At 40.4% G+C, this 23,089-nt stretch overlaps 1 protein-coding gene across 1 annotated transcript; it reads right to left on the bottom strand.

Moving 5' to 3' along the window:
* Positions 1 to 20,362: 20,362 nt before the first annotated feature.
* LOC147613862 (red chlorophyll catabolite reductase-like) lies at positions 20,363 to 21,993 on the bottom strand. The gene is made up of 2 exons (XM_086781836.1): positions 21,566 to 21,993; positions 20,363 to 21,175 (listed from the first exon to the last, which is right to left on the bottom strand). The coding sequence occupies exons 1-2, from the start codon at positions 21,917 to 21,919 to the stop codon at positions 20,570 to 20,572; spliced, it is 960 nt and encodes a 319-aa protein (XP_086637962.1). The 5' UTR covers positions 21,920 to 21,993; the 3' UTR covers positions 20,363 to 20,569.
* Positions 21,994 to 23,089: the final 1,096 nt, after the last annotated feature.

The raw sequence follows: 23,089 nt of genomic DNA, 5'->3' as shown, positions 1-23,089 counted from the left end.
AGTAACAGAACTCTATTCAATTGAGCGTCAACCCAATGAATCCATTAGAGATTTTATCCTTCGGATAAGACTCTTGGACTCACGTTGTGAGTCATGGGAAAAATTAAACGATGTTCAATTGAGGAGATGTTTCATGATGGGCTTGAAGAATAATAGCTTACACAACTTGATCATTGTATCCAATCCGGAAACATTCGATCAATGTTGTAAAGAAGCAATACGTTTAGATGACAACATGCTAGAAGATGCTACGAGATGTTCCTCATCTAAACCAAGTGAAGCAATGGCAAAAGAAAGATCGATCTCAAAATTGACATTCCCAGAATTTTATGCAGCCTTGTTTAAAAGCTTACAGCCAACATCTGTAAGAGAGGATGTAAACCTTCAAAACCAAACATCCTTAATGCCTATAAAAGTGACAAGCGAAATGCCTTGTGTTGAATGCAATCACTACGACCATCCCAATCCTCATTGTGCATACAAGGCACCTGTCCTTCTATATTGCCCTTTGACCAACTTTGACCATGATACTAAAAAGTGTCCCGCTTCATAAATGGACTCAAAACCTCCACCTCCCGTGCACCAAACAGAAACAGTCCAAAGAATAGAAATTGCTCAAGAAATAGTTAATCGGACACTTCAGTGTTTCTATTATCGTAGACCTCACAAGGTGGCAGACTGCACAGTTTGTAATACTTCCATGCCCATAGTCACTGACACCTTGTGCCCAATGTGTGAACGATGTGGCATTAATCACATGTTCCAAGATTTCCCAAGACGATTTGCTTTCAATGCAACTCGTCTCACAAAATACAACTCTTAACATCTTAAGCGTACAAAATGGGCAACTGGCCACACAGTGCCATTGAATGTGCTTACACGTTTACAAGCCAAGGCACGACAAATAGTAAAAAAGAACGTAAAAGACAATACCTCAACATGAGAACATGTTTTAAAACAGAACCTAAAAAGAGAAAACAAAACCTTCTAAAACCAAGAAAAAAGAAGGACAACAAACTATCGAAACCAAGGTCGAATTAAAAGACAGGGAAAAGGAGTCTATACAAGACATAAAACCCAAAAGGGGACATATACACGAAAGAGTCAAAAGCTATACAGGATGCAGAAGCATCCACATCAAAGACCACCACACAAACCTCAACACCCATATGTACGACACAGGATACAAAAACCCAAAAGAAAATTTGATCTCGTCGCATGGGTAAACATAATGAAAAACTGATAAACCAAAGAAAGTCAGAGAATGAAACAAGTTCTAGTACATCACTAAGTGAGGATGAAACAAGTTCTTACTCTTCGCTCAGTGCACTACATAGACCAATCAAGAAACTAGAACCCACCCAACCACCCCAAATGGATAATAATGATCACATGACATAGCGGAATGCAAAAAGCAAGCTCAGGAGAGCATGACATACACGGAATGCAAAAAGAAAGCTCAGGAGAGCATGCTTAGCTTGGTTGAATGTCTTACAAGGTCACCAGTTGTGATTAAGCCTCATAATGCCAATCCTAAAAGAATAACCTAGATTCAAAGCCTAGAAGAGTACCACTTTCCCTTTCAAGAGGAAGACATACTCTCTACAAAAGAGTCATTTGAGACAGATTGCATGAACTATAGGCTTCAGAAAGCACGTAAGAAATTCGATAATTCCCTTACAAGATTAAAACAATCTCTCAAAACCTCATTCGGAGGAATGCTCTTCTCTCATGATAAAGCCAGCATCACATCAACACTTGCACCTTTAATGGCTCAACCTAAGTTATACAAAGACATAACAAACTACATAAAATAGGAATGTCAAGATTCGCAAGTTTCCAAACAGCCCTCATTAAGAATTGTCAGATGGCCAAGTGTGCCATTGTAAAGCATTAGGTACTCTTGAAAAAGCTGAGACCCAAACAGAGGATGAAAGTGAATGGGAATATGAAACACACACAGGATCTGAAGCTGAAACAATAACCGAAACACCCATGGTTCCTTTAGAAGATTCTATCATGGTATGGTTGGATTTCCCTACAGGAAATGATGTTCAATGCAAACATGCATTGATTATCCCTCGAGCTAGTCATAACATCGTGTGACAATAGACACTTGGGTGTCATTGGGACAACCTAAACTCATCCTTGCAAGCAATAGTATTGCAAGAGGAGCCAATGGACAAAACATTAAAGTTCTAGGTTACTTTAGAAACACTACTCAAACAATTGATGGCGATATGTAATTTACATTCCATGTTGCCCTAGATTCCCTTGAGTATGATGTCATCCTTCGTGGACCTTGGATAAGTGAATCGTTGTATTCACTAGATGAATCCATGCAATTAGTTACCTTTGCAGGCAATGTACAATTGCTATTACGGAAAGAAGAAACCTTGTGGGAGCTGGAACTTTCAACATATCTTACTGAAAGGATCCTTAGGATTTTGGTTGGATTGGAAATTTCAAATAAAATCACCACAGCTCAAGCATAGCTTTATCCAACATAAGAACACAATTTCATGACCCTTGAGCTATGGGGTTTGTTAGGTCAACCAACACTCATGGCACATCTTGAAAGGATTACCTTTACACAAGACTTGAACATGCCATGTGGGGTACTTTGAACATACAATGTATATTGAAACTAACCCCCTCACTTGCAAGTTTTTTGTGGAGTTGAGTATGTGTTGGAAGCAGATTTAATCTTGGGGCATAAACGGACTGTTGTTGCTGCCCAAACACCACTGTGTTTTACTAGCGATAAAGTCATCATGATGGTCAATGACAAAAAGTTGACAATACCATACTGCCAGGAAGAGGATCCAACTTTAATGGATATCTATGATGCACACAAGAGGATACAAGCCTCTTCCACAAAAGCCCCTCTACACAGACCTACCGTCTGCGTCAAACAACCAACTCTGATAAAGCCTCTACTCCTTCAACCCCATCCTCACCTATGAAGTTCGATGCCAAAACCTCGGCAGCTATTCCTGAAGAAGTTTCGATAGCCAAACCATCTATCCCTAATAACAAGGAACTCAAAGGAAAGACCCCAAAGCCTATGCATCTTCATCAACAAACCTCACCAAAGGAGACAACCACGTGCTCAAAGGCCTCGTCGAGACAGCCACTCCACACGAGACTCTAACCTCATCAACAATGCCAATGAGTCTCAAACCTGTAGCCTCAGTGCCAACCCAAGTCAAGGAGGGCCCCAAACCTTCCACACCAACCCAAAAGAAAACTCCACCATGGTTCCCACAATCAAGGTATCTTAATAGTATCAAAATGTGGGTGGAGAAGCAGCTACTTGTAGCTCAAGGCTACTATGAAGGTGCCAATCAAATTTGGGTGCCTCGACAGTCAAAAGCTCTTCCTCAACGCAGCACTCAAATGCCAAGGAAAAGGAAAAGTATTCCATAACACCGTCCACAAAAGCCTATGCAAGTTCCCACAATCAAGGTATCTTAATAGTATCAAAATGTGGGTGGAGAAGCAGCTACTTGTAGCTCAAGGCTACTATGAAGGTGCCAATCAAATTTGGGTGCCTCGACAGTCAAAACCTCTTCCTCAACGCAGCACTCAAATGCCAAGGAAAAGAAAAAGTATTCCATAACACCGTCCACAAAAGCCTATGCAAGTTCCTCAAAGAACTCCACCAATGCAACAAATGTGGGTACCAAAAACACTGCTGCAAGCACAAGGGTACTGCCAAAGAAATACCAAAGCTTGGGTCCCCAAGCGCATAGCAAAGTCCCCTAAGCTTGCTCAAAGAAGAAAGCCTCAACACCAAGCACATCGGCCACCATATTATAGTGTTCATCAAAGATGGGTGCTTGTGCATGTACTTCAACAACAAGGATACTATGATGGTAATTCCATCATATGGTTGCCAAAATCAAACAATGTGAAGAAAACCTCACCACCGACTTCAATCCCAACAACTTCACCTATAGTTCGACAAGAATAAATCCCAAGCAACAGCAAGCAAATCCCTCCACCACTCTCGTGCATTCAGCACCAACATAAGAGCTTGTCTGTTCAAGCAAACAATCAACAGTCTTCTCCCTACTGCCTCGACATCATTTTAAGCAACAAATTCAAGATCAAATACGGAGACTTAGGAGCACATCAAATAACAATGCTCTTATCACCCCTTTGGTAGTGAGAAATGAGCGCACAAGAAGCTATTGCTTGTTGCAAGTCATGACCTAGAAGACCCCCAAAAAAAACAAACCTCCAGGTCAAAACCTGCAAATTCACGGAATTCCATATCACGGAGTTCCATCTCACGGCTTAAGAACTTGCACTTTCACATTTAAGCCTCATCGTGGATTAAGCCATATCACACACAATAGCCACTATGTATTTGTTAAGCTTATTACTTACTATTCTTTTGGCTAAATTAATATAGCAGCTGTTCCATGAGTACATATCCATACTCATGCGCTGGAGAACATTTGCACCAAAGCCTCACCATCGACAACTTCCATAGGTACATCTCTGGATGGGTGGGCCATGGCCCACCCAGCCATCTCTGGTATGGGTGGGCCATGGTGGGCGAAAGCCTGGTCAATGTTACAACCCATCGCCTAGAATTTTCCTTCAAATTACAAACCTCTCCAAATGACGCCATAATCTTCACAACTCAATGATTTTCAATCCCTAGTAAAGATCTCTATATTAGCCTTGCAAGTCAACGTAATTCTTTCAATCCTCACCAACAAGTGGCTACTTCAACAAACACAGAGCAGTTCAATAAGAGTCTATATGACTCAATTCTTGTATTTCATGAAAATTTGCTTCTAAGAGAACTTAAATATGCATAAAAACCTAAAAAGCACATGGACAGAAGAAGACAGGATTAGGTCCTACTACTCAACAACATTTGACAAGAATCCTGCCACACAAAGGGACATCATCACTCACAAGCCAATTACTTCAAATGATGAATGTCGCTTCAATGATCAAATGAAGAACTGAGAATCACCATCTCATCTAATGATTAAGTCTACATTCCTCCAGATCCTTCTCTCTCTTCTCTCCCATTGAACACTTATGGCCATGTATATAAGTGAATTTCTCTCATAATACAACATACTCTCCCATTGTGCAATTGAGTCTTGCTCTTGCTAATCCTCTTGTTAATCTCTCTCCCTAATGCATGCTAGTGAGTGTGTGTGAGTGAAGTGAGGTGAGAGGAGGGATGAGGCAACGCGGCGGTGTGACAACGCTCGCGGAGACGCAGTGGAATTGCTTCTCAAGGAGTTGTAGAGCTTGGAGACCTCAAGGGTTACGAGCTTGGCCATTGGAAAGGTCCTCAACGACAGTTCGGTTCACTAGGTAAGCTCTTTTTGGATGTGTTTCAACGAGGGTTAGGGTGAGCCATAACAGAATTGATAACTCTTTTAAAAGAGTTCAAGGGATGCTTTGCTTAGAGCTATAAATGCATAAAAAGAGTGCCGTCGAAAGTGGTATAACACACCATCCCTATTATGGAAGGTTCAAGGCTAGTCAAGCGCATCATCCTTGCTAAATGAATTTGAAATACTCAAGCAATTATAAAGGGGAAAATTGATAAACTCATTTCATTTACGAAATTGAGCACACGGATTGGGTATCACCAATTGTGATTGTACCCAAGAAAAATGGGAAGCTTTGCATGTGTGTTGACTTGAAGAAGATGAATATGGCAACCCATAGAGATAATTACCCCATTACCATACACGGAACACATTTTGGTAAGGGTTGTGGTGGGTGAAGAAGCCTAAACCTTTTTGGATGGATTCTCAAGATACAACCAAGTATCCATTGCACTAGAAGACCAATATAAAACTACTTTTTGGATTCTCAGGATACAACCAAGTATCCATTTAACCGGAAGACCAATATAAAACTACTTTCACCACCACATGGGAAACCTTTACATATAAGGTCATGCCATTTGGATTGATCAATGCTCTCGAAACCTTCCAAAGATTAGTGAGCATAGCTTTTTAGGACTACTTGTTTTGCTACAAAAATGGCTGGAGGTGTTCACTGATCATCTTTGTGTACATTCTCAAAATGATTGGAACATCTAGCTTGCCTAAAAAAGGTGTTTGAATACTGTCGATTGTATCATATATCCTTAAACCCTTTGAAATGCCAATTTTGGGTGAAACATGGAGTGATATTGGAACATATAGTGCCCAAAAATGGGATTTCACAGATGATAGGAAGGTAAAACTCATTTTAGAGTTGCCACCATCACCCACCAACTGCAAGGGAGTATAACATTTTATGGGACACAGGCTATTATTGGAGGTTTGTCGTGTTCTCTATGCTAATATTACCAAGCCGTTTTATAAGCTTTTGATTATCTTTGAATGGACCAAAGAGTGTCAACAAGCTTACAATGAATTGAAGAAGGCCTTGGCTAGTGCGCCTACCTTGAGACCACCAAATTGGAATCTCATGTTCCATGTGCATATTAATGAATTAAACTTCATAATTAGGTGTGTTCTGGCACAACCAAGGGAGCATAAGTTAGATTACCCAATCTTCTTTTCAAGTCAACAACTCAATGAAGTGGAGATGAATCATACCACAATCAAGAGAGAAGGACTAGCCATGGTGTATGCAGTGAAAAAGCATAGACACTACTTTGTTAGCTAATAAGTACATCTTCTTTGTGGATCATCAAGCCTTGTTGTATCTTGTCCCAATAAACCTTACATAACTCGGTGAATTACTCCTTGGTTTTTGCTATTAATGGTTTTGACTTTACAGTCATAGTAAGGAAAGGATCACAACATGTACTGGTAGACCACATGTTGAGAATACCTAATGGAGAACCTGCTTGGTCAATTATATAAACTAGGCAAAGATCATGTGTTGGGACAGTGTGTCAAGGAGGATGAGTTCTTGACCATTTAAGAGGAAGCTCATAGTGGAATCACCAGTGAACATTTTACGGGCGAGGTAACATCGATGAAGATCTTGCAAGCTAGGTTATGGTGACCAACTATGTTTAGGGATGCCATGGAATTTGTCAAACAGTGTGACAAATGTCAATGCTTTAGCATTCTCCATGGACAAGACAAAATGCAATTGATTCCGATCCTTGCGCAATAACCTTTTGTGAGAAATGGAGAATAGACTTTGTGGGACCCATTAGTCCAGTTGTGTGGCAAATGCAAGCTCAATATAAAATCGTGGCCCCATTGACTATTTCAAAAAATGGGCAGAAGCAAAAGCCACTCGACGAAAGAAAGATGCTAATACTCCCTTGTAGTTGGTTAATGAAGGGCTCCCATTCTATGAGGTTATTGAACACCTGTTTTAACAAGATTTATGGTGGTATACTGTAATTCGTAAGTCATCACCTTACTACCCTCAAGGTAATGGACAAGTAAAAATAACTGATAAAATCCTTTGTGGTATCTTGAGACTAAGACTATAGAAGCTAGCCGAAACAATTGGGAGCATAAGCTAACAATAGCAATTAGGGCCTATAGGACCTCTCCTATAAGGTAGCTACATGATAAATTCCTTTTTGGCTCACTACAAAATTGAGGTAGTGATGCCTATGGAATATTTTTTGGTGCTACCCAACTTGTAGATAGCCTGAAAGAATGTCTAAGGGAAAATGCTCTAGATGAGAGGTTGATCGAATTGGAAAAGCTTGATAAGATGAGAGTAATTACTCTACATGGAATGATAATGGAGAAGCTCAGGTGCAAATGATGGTTTGACCAAAACCTAAAATCTACAGAGCTACAAGAAGGAGACCTAGTACTTATATAGGGGGTCAACTCTTCCAAGAGGAAATAACTGAAATATTTTGGGTTAGTGCCATTCAAAGTTGCACAGCTCACCTTCCAAAGGAGTAGCTCACCATCGAGACAATTGATGGGATTGAGATGTGGGGCTACATAAATGGTAGCAAATTTTAAAAATATTCTAGACCCTTAACCCAAGACATGTTAGAATAGTCACACAAAAGAAATAAGAAAAGCTAAAACTAAAACAAGACATGCTCAAGAATGAAGCACATGAAGAGGCTAAGGCAAGGCAACCAAAGCCAAAGAAAAACCAAATGGGCTAGCACTCCAAATAAATATGGCTACTCTAACCCTAATTGAGGAAGAGGACCTTGAGATAGAGCCTACTTGGCTCAAGGTAGGAATCTATGTTGTTGAAGGGAAAACAACTAAGCTGGTTTGATTAACTTAGGGGCAAGTACATGGATGAAACTGAGGAAGCCAGAGTTGGAGCCAACATCAACCAAAGTTAAAAGTGTGCATACGAGAACCATAAGCGCTTTTTGGAGTTTAAAAGTTAATGTTTCCACCAGAAATAACCCTTGGCCATGTAAGGTTTTTGTCATGCCTGCAGGTGCCTTAGAAGAGGAAATGTTGCTCAAACAAAGTTGGATCTTTACTATGAGTTGAAAGTTAATTGGGAGCAAAGGACTGCCCACTTGTCATTGGAAGCTATAGATATACATTGCCACTATGGAACACCAACAGAGACCCCGGCAAAAATCTCAAATTTGAATAACCAAAGCCACCCAAAATGCGATTAGGTCTTTATGCACACCTGACGTACCACAAATAACCAAAAGTAAAGAAGCTTGTGTGATAGGCAAAGGCTAGCATCCCACCCCACAATGAAACTCTAATAAGCACCAGCCTCATGTTCATCACTATTGGGTTCCCAAATGACTATTAAAGCACATGGATACTATGAAGGAAATAGAAATGTATGGGTATCCAAACCACAAAAATCATGAGGCAAAGCCATCCGTGCAAAACCCTCATCTCAACAACCACCACCAATCACCCCAAGTACCATAATCAAACCAACCACATGAAAAGTTGGAAGCAAAATGGGAAGCAAGAATGGGTCTCGAGACCAAGCACACCACCCTTCCAAGTTAAGTAACCAAAGAAGGTGTGGGTACCCAAATAAGAACCAAGTCAAAAACATGAGCTCACTACATTAGACTACAAGATCACTCGGTGGGAATGGCAAGTCAAAAACATGAGCTCATTACATTAGACTACAAGATCACTCGGTGGGAATGGCAAGACAACAATCAATGTGCACTATAAATGTGACTAGGAAGACACAAGAACCTAAACAAGAGCTGCAAGAACCTTCCCAACTCTACCTCACAAAGGATGCGAAGCAAACTTGGGTAAAACAGGTAGATTACCCAATTCCCTGGCCCAAGGGGGGCAAAAGTGTCATAGCGCACTCACATAACCACATGTTCAATTAGGATATGTTCACATAAGAACCTACTATACAGATTCTATGGACTGGCTAATTCAATGGATGGAGCAAGAGTTTTTGTGTTCCACAGATGAATTGCAATTATTACACCAACACACCCCTTCTACTTCATCCAGATATGCTTAGGCCTATCCCATGGAGCATTAAGCCAACAAATCATAGTGATCTTGCACACAATAGGGCAACTAACTAGCTGATAGTCTAATAGCACTAATACCCCCTAGAAAACTATAGACTCTACACCATGATTCTATAGTGTTACGACCGTGATTTTGCAAAATCATGTCACATAAATTTTTCTCAGAATCATCCTGGAAGGCTAAATTTAGTCCAATCATGATCTAGTCTAGAACCTTTCATGGCCATACCCTCAATGTCCTATCACTATGATTCTGGTCGAATCATGGCCGTGATTCTCTTACCTACAGAATCATGCCACAAAAACTAGCCTGAATCTAATCTTTTCTAAGTGTCATGTGCTTGGTAAGGATGGAATCACATGATTTTTAGTACTTTCACCCAACATGATTGCATAGTAGTCACGATCATTGTTGACATGATTATGCTATAACTGTTGCCATGATCATGGCACACATTCCAAGACCACATGCACACCATGATCCCCCTAGCTATAAATAGATGTTGACTTCTTTTACATGCATTTTTTTCCACATTTTTCAAATTTTCATTGTCTTCTTCGAGAGATTGTGCCTATGACGACATCTACTCTGTTGCTGCCTACTACAAGCATGTCTAAGTATAACACCGTGGTGGCCACAACTCGCACCAAGTAGGAATCATGTGTCTCTCTTCTTTTTATTGCTCTTGTTTGCATCTATCAAAATGATAAGCACCTATACTCAAGAGGAGGGTAGGTGTATCACATCAACTTCTATGTTCTCTTCATCTTCCATACTTTTTCCTATTTTGAAGGCCCCCCACACATTCACACCTCTATTCAAGCTCTAAACCTCATAAAACATAGATTCACATAAGTGTGATTGCGCAGTCTACACAATCACAATCCCCAACACCGTGACTACATAATCACGTCCTATTAAAATTAACACAACCCACAATTAACCCCTCCATAAGGCTATTCAAGTTGTCAATGTCATTAATTCATGATCAAACACATCCAAGGGCAATCGCGATTCTCTACAGTCTCTGGAATCACAGCACATGATTGCCACATCACCAGTCAGAGCTTAAAATCATGGTGCCATGTCACCAATCATGCCTCAAAATCACGATGCCATGTCACCAATCATGCCATCACAACACGATTTCCACATCATCTCTGCGTAATCATGTCACCACCATAACTATACAATCACGAAATTTAATTCTTCATTACATACCCCAGCCTTCACCGTCGAGTCTTCTTTCATGTCTTGTTGCTATAATGATTAAAATCATGAAAGTTATCATGCTGTGATTCTGCAGTCTGCTAAATCACATCCGGGACTGAAAACAGAGAGCTGCATTGCATTCCTCACTCCTCATCAGTTATGTGCTAACACATCACAACATTTAACCTCTAACAAAGGAACCATGATGCTCCTACTAGTCAGTAGACTCATAAAGATTCTCTATCTCAGCATCATGGCAGGCAAATATTTACCAACCCGAATCCACTGTATGAGGAACCAGGATCACCCATTTTCTCACATGCAATGATGACAGAGCTCCTAAGAAGCGATCCAAGGGAAAGGCCAAGCAGGTCCATCAAAAAGCCAACTATCTCTTATTATGAGTACAAGTTTCCATCTTGTAACCTAACTAAACTTGAGTCTAAACCTTAATTTTCACACACTCATAATGAGTTTTCTTCATTTCTATCCACCTTAGATTAGTATTGTCATTAGAGTAAGATTAGTGTGTGATTAGATAGTTGTCTAGCCTGGATCCACGTTTCTCAATAGAAAGTACTGCAGAAGAAGCCCCAAGGTCTCCACCACCATCTTCTCCAATTCTACAAGAACCTACCATTCTAGAAATGCAAGAAGAAACCACTGGGCCCAACATATCACTCCAGGAGCCTGCACTGCAATGAGTGAAGCCCAGAGCCAACAACTCAATAGGTCTTTACCACACCAACAAATTCCCTTTATCCCTCCTTGGGATTTGGCAAACCCGTTTGAATTGGAAGATTTGATTGTGCTCGAGTTCAGACCCGCACCTCTCTCGAACCATTTTCCAAGAGGCATGCATGGGAGAGAATTCCAGTTAGTTCTGGGATTGAGGTGGATACCTCTACTACAGGCCGAATGCTAGAAAGCGGGAAGCATCACAAAGCGAAGAAGAACACTTCAAGCCCCTCTTCTTCTTAGAGCTACAAGATATGGACATGCCATAGCTAGGCGGGTGGGCATCATCCATGAGTTGGAAAAGGGCCTTCTTTATTACCTAAAGCCAAAGTACACCTAAGTGAAAGAGTAACTGAAGCAAGGAGAGCGGGGGGATTATGAAATGGAAGTGTACATCTCTTACCTCAACATCCTTTCTACCCAAATGATGGAGCACAATTTTCATATGTAAGCTTTTGCCAACTAACTAACTGAAACGACATGCTAGCGTCACAACAATGAAGCTCAATGTGTAATTGATGGAAAAAATGGATCAAATCACTATGAAGGCAAAAAAAAAAAAGGTGGGAGGGTATCACAGAAGTAAACCACACCCTCAATAGGTTCAAGGACTTCTCTGGCAATGACTCCCAGAGGTAAGAGGCAATAGAAGAGAGGACCTACCACATGGAACTTGAAATCCAAAAGGACAGCCTCGCAAAAAGAAGCACAAAACTAAGGTGGTAGAGCTACAAGCCAAAACACAAACCCTAGGTGGACCTCCAAAAAAAGCTCTCCAATGCTGAGGATGGTTGTAAGGCCCTAGAGAACCAATTAGAAAAGAAGGATAGAGAGCTCAAGGCTATTGAATTCGGGCTTAAAGCACAAATGGTGGCATTAGGGCGGCTCACGCAAGCAAAGGATAGCTATGAAATCAAGAATTGTGTGATCTACGTTAAAGATCTCAAGGAGACCCTACAAAGTCTACAAATAGAACGGGTGGCCAGCGGTGCTTCTAGGCACAACTTCTCAAATAAGTTTGGTCAAACATATGGAGACTATGCAAGGTGGTCACATTGTTATGTGTGCTAACAATGCCTCTTACCATGTCACAAAGGTATTGATGAGATAGTTCTCACTACTACAAGAAGACGATGAGGACCTTTGCCTTTAAAATATACTTTTTGTTTCAAGAATTCACAAGAATCTACTTTCTATATTCACTCTAGTAAGGGGAGATCTTAATGTGGAATTTGCAGATGATAAACGCATTGTCCATGATAGAGAACATGACAAAAAGATTGTTCTTACTAGATCTTTAACCACCAATGGTTTGTAAAAATTGGACATGTATGACAAGTGTGATGTTCCTTGTCTGATAGCAGCAGACACTTCTAATGCACTAAAAGATACCCGATTGTGGTGGCATGGTACGTATGTCCACACTTCTATTGTTGGTGGTTTGATGCTTTTGCAAAAACATGGAATGTTAAAGGATCTTCTTCAACTAGATCCACCACCACCAAGATATTTTTGTGAAGGATGCATCCTTGGCAAACTTTCTCTCCAACCTTTTCCAAAGAATACAACAGATAGAGTTGATCACACAAATTGCATTTCATACACAGTGATTTGTGTGGTCCAATGTGGACTAAGAATATAACACATCGGAAATCTTAATAGCAAAACAAAGTGCAATAGACAATGCAATAGATAGAGGATGGAGAGAATTTAAAATTCTAAGATAGGTTGCTGTCCCACCCATGTGCTCTCAAGTAGAGCTTAGATGGCGATCTAGATAGACTCTAGATGGAGGATGTACTGAGTGTATATGGTGTGGATACTCACAAGCATTAAATGCGTTAGCTTGCGTTAGCTTGTGATAACTATGTCCATATATAGTGCTACAGGTGGTGTGGTAGATGCGTATATATATTTTGTTGTGCTACAGGTGGTGTGGATGTGTAATAACTATGTCCATATATAGTGCTACAAGTGGTGTATATACAATGCAGATGGTTATGCACAATAGACACAGTCACATCACCCTCAAGACATGGCCAACCGACCACTGCCCACTAATAAGCCTATATTGTTGGGCATTCTTGAACCCTTGATGATCTTGTAACCATCAATGGTCATAACAATGACCCTATACCATTGGGCAGCACGATTGAACCCCTGATGATCTCCTAACAATCAATGGTCACAATAATGACCCCATCGGTGCCTAAGCTGGGGTTCCCACCAAAGACGCATGCACCGGTGGATTCTCCTCATAATGGGGGCCTTTACAAATGTGCACCAAGCATAGATGTGAGATACACGCTAAGAGGCAAGCATTGAGTGTATACTAACACTTCTGTGGGAGAAAATTTATTCTTTGTTACATTCATTGACGATTATAGCAAATACGGCTGGCCTTACACTATGAAAGAAAAAATAGAGGTATTTTATTATTTTCAATGGTTAAAAATGAAACTGGCTTAAAAATTCTAACTCTCTATTCAGACACATGTATTTTCTTATTTTCAATGGTAAAAAATGAAACTGGCTTAAAAATTATAACTCTATGTTCAGAGAGAGGGGGAGAATATATTTCCAATGCATTCAAAGATTTTTGGCACAAAAAGGAATTAAGAATTAGTGTATAACTCCTTATATACCACAACAAAATGGTGTTGCTGAGACGAAATAGGACTCTCATCGAGATGGTTAGATGCATTGTCATTCTTTATATAGATGACATACTAGTGAGATGAAATAGGACTCATCAAGATGGTTAGATACATTGTCATTATGTATATAGATGACATGCTAGTGAGACAAGCACCCATGAGGATTTCATTATAGCTTTCAAGGGTGACCTTGCGTCAAATTTTGAGATGTCAAATCTTGGTCTTTTGCGCTACTCTTTGGGTATGCAATTTATACAGCAAAATGATAGTATAGTGATTAAGCAATCAGAGTACATCAAAGAACTGCTCAAGAGGTTCAATATGGAAAGTTGCAAACCAATTTCTACACCAATGGAACCTAGTGTAAAACTTGGTTTGTGAACCATTCAACATAACCATTGACATAACCACTTATGATCAAGTTGTTGGATGCCTAATCTATCTAGTATGGTGTGTCACAACTTTCAAAGTTCATTCATTGTTTGCCGAGGCACTAAGCATTATAAATGTATCTTTAGATACTTGCAAGACACTCAAGATTTAGATTGTTCTATGCCAAGGGGGGTGATTTAGAATTGTACGCCTTCAATGATTCAAATCGGGTAGGTGATTACGATACATGACAGTCCACATCTAGAAAATGTTTCTTTCTTGTCAATTTGTGCATATCTTGGCTATGAAAGAAGCAACTTACTATGGTGGCAACATCATCCTATGGAGATGAATACAGAGTAACATTCACTATGATGAATACAGAGTAACATTCACTATGGTGGAGATGAATACAGAGTAACATTCACTATGATGGTTAAATGTGTATAGTTGAGAATATTGGTGGAGGGTCTTTGTGTCACTTTCATGCACATCTACTCCTATTCTCACCGACAGTTAAAGCATATTGGCAGTTACAGAGAATCATGTCTTTCATGTGAGGAACAAGCACATTGACGTGTATTACCACCATGCTAGAGAGAGGCTCCATGCAGGAGAGATCAATCTAATCTATTGCTACACACATGACATTGTGGCAAATCTTTCATAAAGCTTTGGGTCTCTTCCCTTTCAAAGATTGATTCGTAATCTCTCTAAACCTCACATTCGTACTCCAAGGGGGTCTATTAGCTATTTAGTAGTACTACGCCATGAGGTTGTGCACTCACACCATGGGAACTTTTATCCCTCTGGGATTTTTCCCATGTTAGGCTTAACGAGTATATAAGCAACCTCATTCATAGTTCAGGGTTGCTTGCTTATTTGTACTTTCTCTTTATACTTGTAGAGAGATTCATCTCTCTCCTTTGAGATTACCAATCTCTCTCACACTCTACACCCTTGTGTTTTTGTCTGTGAGCATTGTGTGTGTGTGAGCCCCAATTTCCATTCTGTGACGACTTAACATATTTCTACGATAACTTTGCACCGAACTAAAAATTGGGCATACATAGTCAAAATCGACACTTTCTCAAAGTTCCTCTGATAAACTTGTAGCGCCAAAACGGGACCCAAAACACACTCGAATCACCCTAAAACGTGAAAATTGTTAGTTAATTAACAAAGTTTCTTGCACACAACAGGGTCTTCTTCCTTCACCCAAAAGGATGCCTCAATCTGAGATAGTGACTTCCCTATCTACATGTAGCTCTCACAGTTACCCAAAGGTGTTGCTCCAAAATTAAACAGGGAAAGAGATGGAATTACCCTTACCCATGTTCCACTTCTTTGCTTACCTCAGTGAGCTTCATGTGAACCTGGCGCGCGAACATAGCTCTGATACCTTCCTTCTCTCTCACACACAAAGAGAGAGCAAGACACACAAGAGAGATGGACAGCTAGCTTTTATTCTATTCTCTTCTCTTCTCTACAACCATAACATAAAGAGATAACTTGTACATATTATAAGGGAAAGTAATCTCCTACTAATAATATATAAAGGTTAATCCATATTATGAACCCAACTACATGAGATAGCGTTATAACTATGCCATAACTCTAGTACACCAAAGTAGCTCTATCACACAGCCTGTGAACCACTGGTGGCATGTCACCCGTAATCTCACAAACCATGCCAGTGGCGTAAGTACAAGGCGGGTCATCAATGTTTGCAGCACTAGCTGAGCTTGATATCTTAACAGAAAATATGCATGCCCATCCCCCTTCTTATAGCTTCTGCTATTTCAAGTATATCTTTAGTGTAACTTGGAGGAGGCAAGGTCTAAGCTAGTGGTGGAGGATATAATCTCTTGTTTCATTATAGGGCTCTCTAGCAATGAATGGATATGGGAGCATTGTGGGTGTGTGCAACGGATTTTGTGCATCCACGGAGGCTCTTTCAAGAACTTGTTGAAATACGGGAGGTTGGGATCATGGTCTAGCCCCCATCATTGCTGGTGTGATAAGAGTGAGACAACCCTCTGGGTGATTGTGTAGGTATAAAATTCAACCCTCTTCATGGTTATGCATGGACAAAATTCAATTAGTTAGCATGGACAAAATTCAAGCACAAGTTAGAGGCTATCATTGACTATGATGTTGGAGCCTCTTGTTGGATAGACTTGTGGTTCTAGACCAACTTCTAAATCTAGGTTTAGAGGCTAGTATTGACTATGATATTGTTGGGGCCTCTTGTTGGATAGACTTGTGGTCCTAGCCCATCTTCTAAATCTAGGTTTTCTAGGTCATCATGGAACGATGTAGTGCCCAAAGACTCTTGATTCACAAATGGAACTCAGGCTGATTTGGTCAAGAGTCTAAGCTTAATAGATGTTAAAAGTAAATTTGGGCTGATTTGTAATGGTCAAGAGTCTAAGCTTAAGATATGTAAATAAATTTGTTAAGAGATGTAAATGAATTTGGGCTGATTTGTGATGGTCAAGAGTCTAAGCTTAAGAGATGTAAATGAATTTGGGCTAATTTGTGATGGTCAAGACTCTAAGATTAAGAGATAATCAGAGTAATTGTCTCTATGGAAGCCACTCTCATCCCATGGTAATAGTAAAAAATTTCCAATATAGGTTAATCTGGTGCTCAATAGAGAACTCTTGTGCCTCCTTTGACCTTTCTTTAGCTAGAGAGGTCCCTTTAGTCTTAGTTTATAGCATATATACTCCTTAGTATGGGAGTCATCCATGACTTGTAGCTACCTTTAGGTTATATACCTTAAACTTAAACTCAAATTAAAATCTCAAAACTCATTTAAAAGATTTCCAAATTTTGGTCCAAGTGATTTAGAACATTTTTTGAACCCCTGTACGTTGCCAAATTTAGGCTTCTATGTGCAAAATAGGGTCTCTGCAAGATTTCAAACAAGTCAAGATTTTTGAGCAAAAGTGTCATACTTCTACAGTCATAGAAGTATGACAATTCCATAGTCCCCACTTCTACAATCGTAGAAGTGGGGACTTATATGTGGGCATATAAGTGTAGAGTCATGGAAGCGACTTCTACAAATCATAGAAGTGGGGACTTCTACGGCCATAGAAGTGTGGGGACTTCTATTGTCATAGAAGTGGGGACTTCCATAGTCATAGAAGTGCAGGGACTTCTACGGTCATAAAAGTGGGGATTTCCAATAGAAGTGGGGACTTCCATGGTCATAGAAGTGTGGGACTTATCCAATTGTAGATGTGAAAACTTCCACAAGTTGTAGAAATGACTTCAATCCATAGAAATAACTTCCAAGATTGTAAAAATCAAAATTTTATGGCTTTGTAATGCATTTATAGAAGCCTTCATCATCCAGCTTTACATCAAGTGGTCCTTTGCATTGAGCAAAGGGGAATCACTATGGGATTTCATTGCTGCTCGCATGAAATATTTTAACTCTAGATGTGAGAAGCAAAAAACTCAGTGTTTAGCAATGCTATCACAATTGCTCAATCTATTGTTAGTGATGCATCCCACGTGTGATGGAGATAACCCAACTTGAATCATCTCCCATGGATCCATTGAAGGTAACCCAACTTGAATCATCTCCCATGGATCCATTGAAGGTTTCACACAGTCCCGTGTCTAAATCCAATCCAAACAAGAAAGAGGGAAAAGATTGGTCATAGAGCTAACAACTAAAGAGCTAAGCATTGGTGTCACTTGACCAAATAACCCAAAATGTGAGAAGGGAGATGGACCAAGAATTTCAAGGACCTTTGCATGACCACTTACACAATTATACAAGCTTTGAGTCGTCCCAACATTTAGAACTGTCCTATTGTGCATGCTTGGGATATGAGATAACTTAACAATGCACCTATGCAACAATCACTACCTTCACTTCCCCAAAGTCATTCCTCACCTAGCCCACCCTTGAAACAGAACATAGCTCCACTAATGAACTAATCCATTGGGGATATCAAACAAAATGGAGTCTTGGGGATACCGACACACTACCCCCACTAGTCTTGCCACCCTAACTACCTACATCAAAGGTCACTAACAACACACCTACCCCCACGAGTCTTGCCACCATAACTACCTACATCAAAAGTCACTAACAATGCACCTATGCAACAATCACTACCTTCCCTTCCCCAGAGTCATTCCTCACCTAGCCCACCCTTGAAACAAAAGATAAATGAACCAATCCATTGGAGATATCAAACAAAATGGAGTCTTGGGGATACCAACACACCTACCCCCACCAATCTTGCCACCACCCTAACTACCTACATCTGACCTTTGTCAATCATGCAATAGCCAAGGTGCAAGATGTTGAGAGCTTAAAAGGACATCATCTAGAAACTCTCAAAACGTGTGAAACTAAATTTAGAAATTTGGCTTCATTGTTTTTAGTAGAAACTATGTAAGGGGAAAGAGTTATAAATGATGCAGTTGGCTTGCCATCATTAAAGTGCCAAATAAGCACTCTTAGTCATGTCTAGCTACTAACACATTGCTATATCTATGTAAAGGTTATGGAACCAAGCCATTGTACACATACTAATTTGACAAACTAATCCGTTGAGAGTCACAAAGCACCCACAAAAAAGCTTAATCCCTTAAGTGTGCAACATGGTCTAATCTCAACAATCCCTTTGAATGTGCACATAATTGCAATCAGGGAAAGGACAATAGCTAAAGAAACCTCAACCTCAGTAAAGCTTTCAAAAATAACTAGAGGTGATACAACCAAAAAGCTTCAACCTCAAGAAAGGCCAAAGCCAAACAAGTCAAGGGTGCATCAACTGTTTGATGAGCCTAATGGATAAAATCTTGACATACCTATGGAAAATTTGGAAGAGAAATCTGAAGAAGAAAAGTCTACGAGAGGACTAGACCTGATCGATACGTTCCATAACCCAATGCCATATCCATACTTGAAAGGGTGGTGCGTATACCCTATTCCATGGTGAAACCAAGTTGAACTCCTAGTGGGAATGGGCATCAATCAATAGACATCTCCAATTTCTCTCCAATTGTTTCTCAATCAACTTTCCTTAATTCTCTGCATTTCTTAGAAGCTCTCATTTTTTTCAAAATCTACCAGTTTCTAGAATCTTCACCTTTTCCTTTTACATTCATCAGACCTACACACATCATTTGCAAGGCTCATGTGCCCCTCTTAAAAATCAACATGCATAATAGCAATTTACCACAATAGAGTAAGCTAGTTTGAAGAGAAACCATGAGAACCCCTAAAAATGGCTAAAAACTTAAAAAACACTTTGGGGAGCAGACTTTGGTTGTCTTGCCTATGTGACAGATGAAACGTAATGATTGATTCATTTGCAAAGACGTTCACACTCAAAATTGCTTTTGCGCACTACTGCATGCCCTTTATTATTGCACAAAATGCATTTACTGCATCCATGCATTTCGCTTTTTTCAATGTTGCTTTTCTCTATTTATGGTCCAGCAGAAGGGGCACGGTTAATATATATCTCTCTCTCCATTCTCTATGCATTCATATGGTAGAATCAAAGGTTAGATGAGACAACTCAACATTAGAAGGAAGGGCATAAATAATGTGGAAATGATGCTCACAAGAACTTGTGGCAAGATGGTTATTGAGCTTATGGCTTCACAATGAAGCGGATTCGTAAATGCTAATGGAGCTTCTCGTTGATACAAGATTGCCCCTATAAGTTTCAAGCAATGCCACAGGGTCCTAGGCACTAACCATATACCAGATTTCAGGCACTGTAAAATAATGCATGGTACTAACAAACACATGGACAATGCCCACTCGTAGGGAATGCGAGTTCAGATGTCTCATCTCTAGGCACAATCCACCCTGCAAAGATGAGTTGAAAGGGCCCAAAACCAATTTGAAAAGGTGCTGCCATAGCATAGCTCACCTACATAGTCAACAAATAATCCTTGCACCATTCATATAATATCACCAAATGGTGCAAACAACATATATTACAGAAGGCATACTGCAAGCCCAGATGCACATACAGCATGTCCGGAGGTCTCCATGTTGTGTGGTGGGGCCATACTAGACATACACATTGCCACATTAACGTTGCTACATCAAAATGCATTCTATTGATTGCTGAGATAATAGAGGTCATCCTCCTTTGAAAGACCCTCAAATGGCTACTCCCCTTGTCTGAACGCATCAACCACTCTATCTGCTATCTCTTGACCAAAGAGTCTAGGCATGTTGGAGCTCAAATCAACCTCCACACCCTTTGTTTTAATCATGGTATCCCGTTCCAAGAGTGAGTGTACCTCCGCCTCTGATACCTTCCTTCCTAGTGTGAAAACCCCCTCTAGCCAAACCTTAATAACCTTTTTTGCAGCTGGAGACACCACCTCTTCAATTATTCGGTCCAAACGATCTCCTTCTGGCTCCAATTGACCCTCAAACTTGTACATAATGCATGTGGGCGACGTTAGACATCGGATGTAAAGGGTTGGGGGGTCGTAGCGCTGGGCACGAGGTGCTTGCTGCAGATCCTGCTTAATTGACTCCAAAGCTGTGTCTTCATAAAATCGCTTCAAATATTCAGGATCAAGAACCAGATCTTTTCTTGGAAGGAGGTCCAGCACAAGCACCAGACTGTTTGCACCCGTTTGAATGAACTCAAACAGCAGATGTGGTGCATCTGTCTCACAATTGATCATCCCAATCAATGTTGCTATGTTTAGGATTCCAAAAGGGAGATTGCAATGCAGCCAAGATCCAAGCACAAAATCAATCTGACAGCAAAAAGAAAAAAGGTGTAAGGTTTTGCCATGTGAATGTTTTCGCAAATACAGGTACATACATACACGCATGCATAAATGCATTGCATTATGCCCACACACAAGCGCGTTCATGCACACAAACACACACATACGTACACAGCATATGTATGTATACGTACATGTATATGTATATATACATGGCATGCATATATGCATGTACAAGTGCATGTGCTACGTACAAAACCCCAAAAAAGAAACCAAAATATTGATTGCAAACCCTAAATCTGAGAACTAGCATTGTGAGACAGCAATGCTACAAACCCTAAATCAGACCTTTTCGGCAAAAGCAGACAGATATTCAAGCAAAGGAAAAATACACCCCGCCAGGAAGGAGTGACTTACCGCAGAGCCTGGCTTGCCTGAACGAAGAGTGACAGAGCCTTCCCCAGTGCCTTGGGAGTTCTTGAAGTGGCGAACATCTGCAGGGGTACGGGTAGGGTTGAGGGAAGGGGAAAGCTCGCTGGCTATGGAGTCTGCGATCTCCTCCATGAGGCGTTTCCCAGAGCTGGACAGGAAAGGGAAACTGACCCATCGCGATTCTTCAAGGGTCCCTCCCGATGAGCCCATAGCCATAGCTGCTATAATAGATGCAGAAGCGCACTTGCCTCTGCTGTGGTGAAGAGAAAGCTTTCGAGGACGAAAGGAGGCTGTGGATATCATCCAACAAGAATGGCCGCTCAGAGCAATGCCCTGCATGATCGTCACGCGCTCTGCAATAGTCAAGTGGTGTTTCTTTACATTATTGACCTTCAATGTGAGTTCTTCTAAGGTTGAATTTGTTTTCAAGTTAGTTGGATGAGTGTACATATATATATATTCAGGCTTTTTTTATATGGTGTATTAATTCATGTGCCCACTAACCTTACCCCTCACCCTCCTACCCTACTTGCTCTCGCCTACCTTCCTCGGCGCGGTTGAGAGCCTCCTTCATCAAATTCTCTCTTCTTTCCCACCTGCCCAGCATCGAAGATCGCCCCTCTTCCCTTGAATTTATAAGCACCAAGAGCTAGGTAATTATAGTATGTTTTTAAGTTTGGTATCTTTTCTTTTTCGAAAGTATACTATAATTAAAACATACTATTTAAATTTTTAAACATACTACCTTTGAACCTTGTAATTTACAAGCTTAAAATAATTATTCTAAGGATTCAAAATTTTATTTAATTAATAACCATTCAAAAAAACATTTTGGGTGCTTATTAAGGTTGAATTTGTTTTCAAGTTGGATGAGTGTCATATTGTGAAATGCCTCATCTCAAGGACAAATCAAAGTTACCTTCAAAGAAGGTTGGCTGCCTTTGAAATTCCCAAAGAGAAATTCGCTAATCAAAAAACTTGATGCTGAAGGTTCCAAAGTCATTTGGCATTTGGGAGATGATCCCAAAACCAATAAGTGCATGTTCAACTGCGACACAAAGGTCTCAACATTGCTTCCATGTTCGTTATGTATTAAAGGTTCAACAAGTTCAATAAAGGAGGTTGAAGATGTGGCTTGAACAATTGGAGGGGCTGTTGAGATATCGAGCTCGTCTAGTGAGGCGGTGGACACACTGCTGGGGGATAGGTCCCACACTTACACCACTGGCATGGTTGGTGAGATCATGGGTGATATGCGGCCAGTGGGATGACAGGCTGTGTGACAGCCATTCTAGAGACTGGCATAGTTATAGCGCCAGCTCATTTAGTTGGGTTCACACTATAGAGAACCCGTGTATGTATTGGTTGAGTACCTTTCATATTATGTGTACTCTTATCTTGTATATGGTGTGTTGAGTGTTGAGTGAAGAAGAAGAAGATTTTCAGCCTCTCACCTTGTGTGTTCTCTATTAGGGTTTTGTGAGTGTGTGTGTGTGCTTGCAAGAGCTC

The sequence above is a fragment of the Cibotium barometz genome, chromosome 43, assembly GCF_041138505.1.
Source record: "Cibotium barometz isolate CiBa-2024 chromosome 43, ASM4113850v1, whole genome shotgun sequence".
NCBI lineage: Eukaryota > Viridiplantae > Streptophyta > Polypodiopsida > Cyatheales > Cibotiaceae > Cibotium > Cibotium barometz.
The sequence above is the reverse complement of the archived record's forward strand: the minus strand, read 5'-3'. Positions and strand labels throughout refer to the sequence as shown.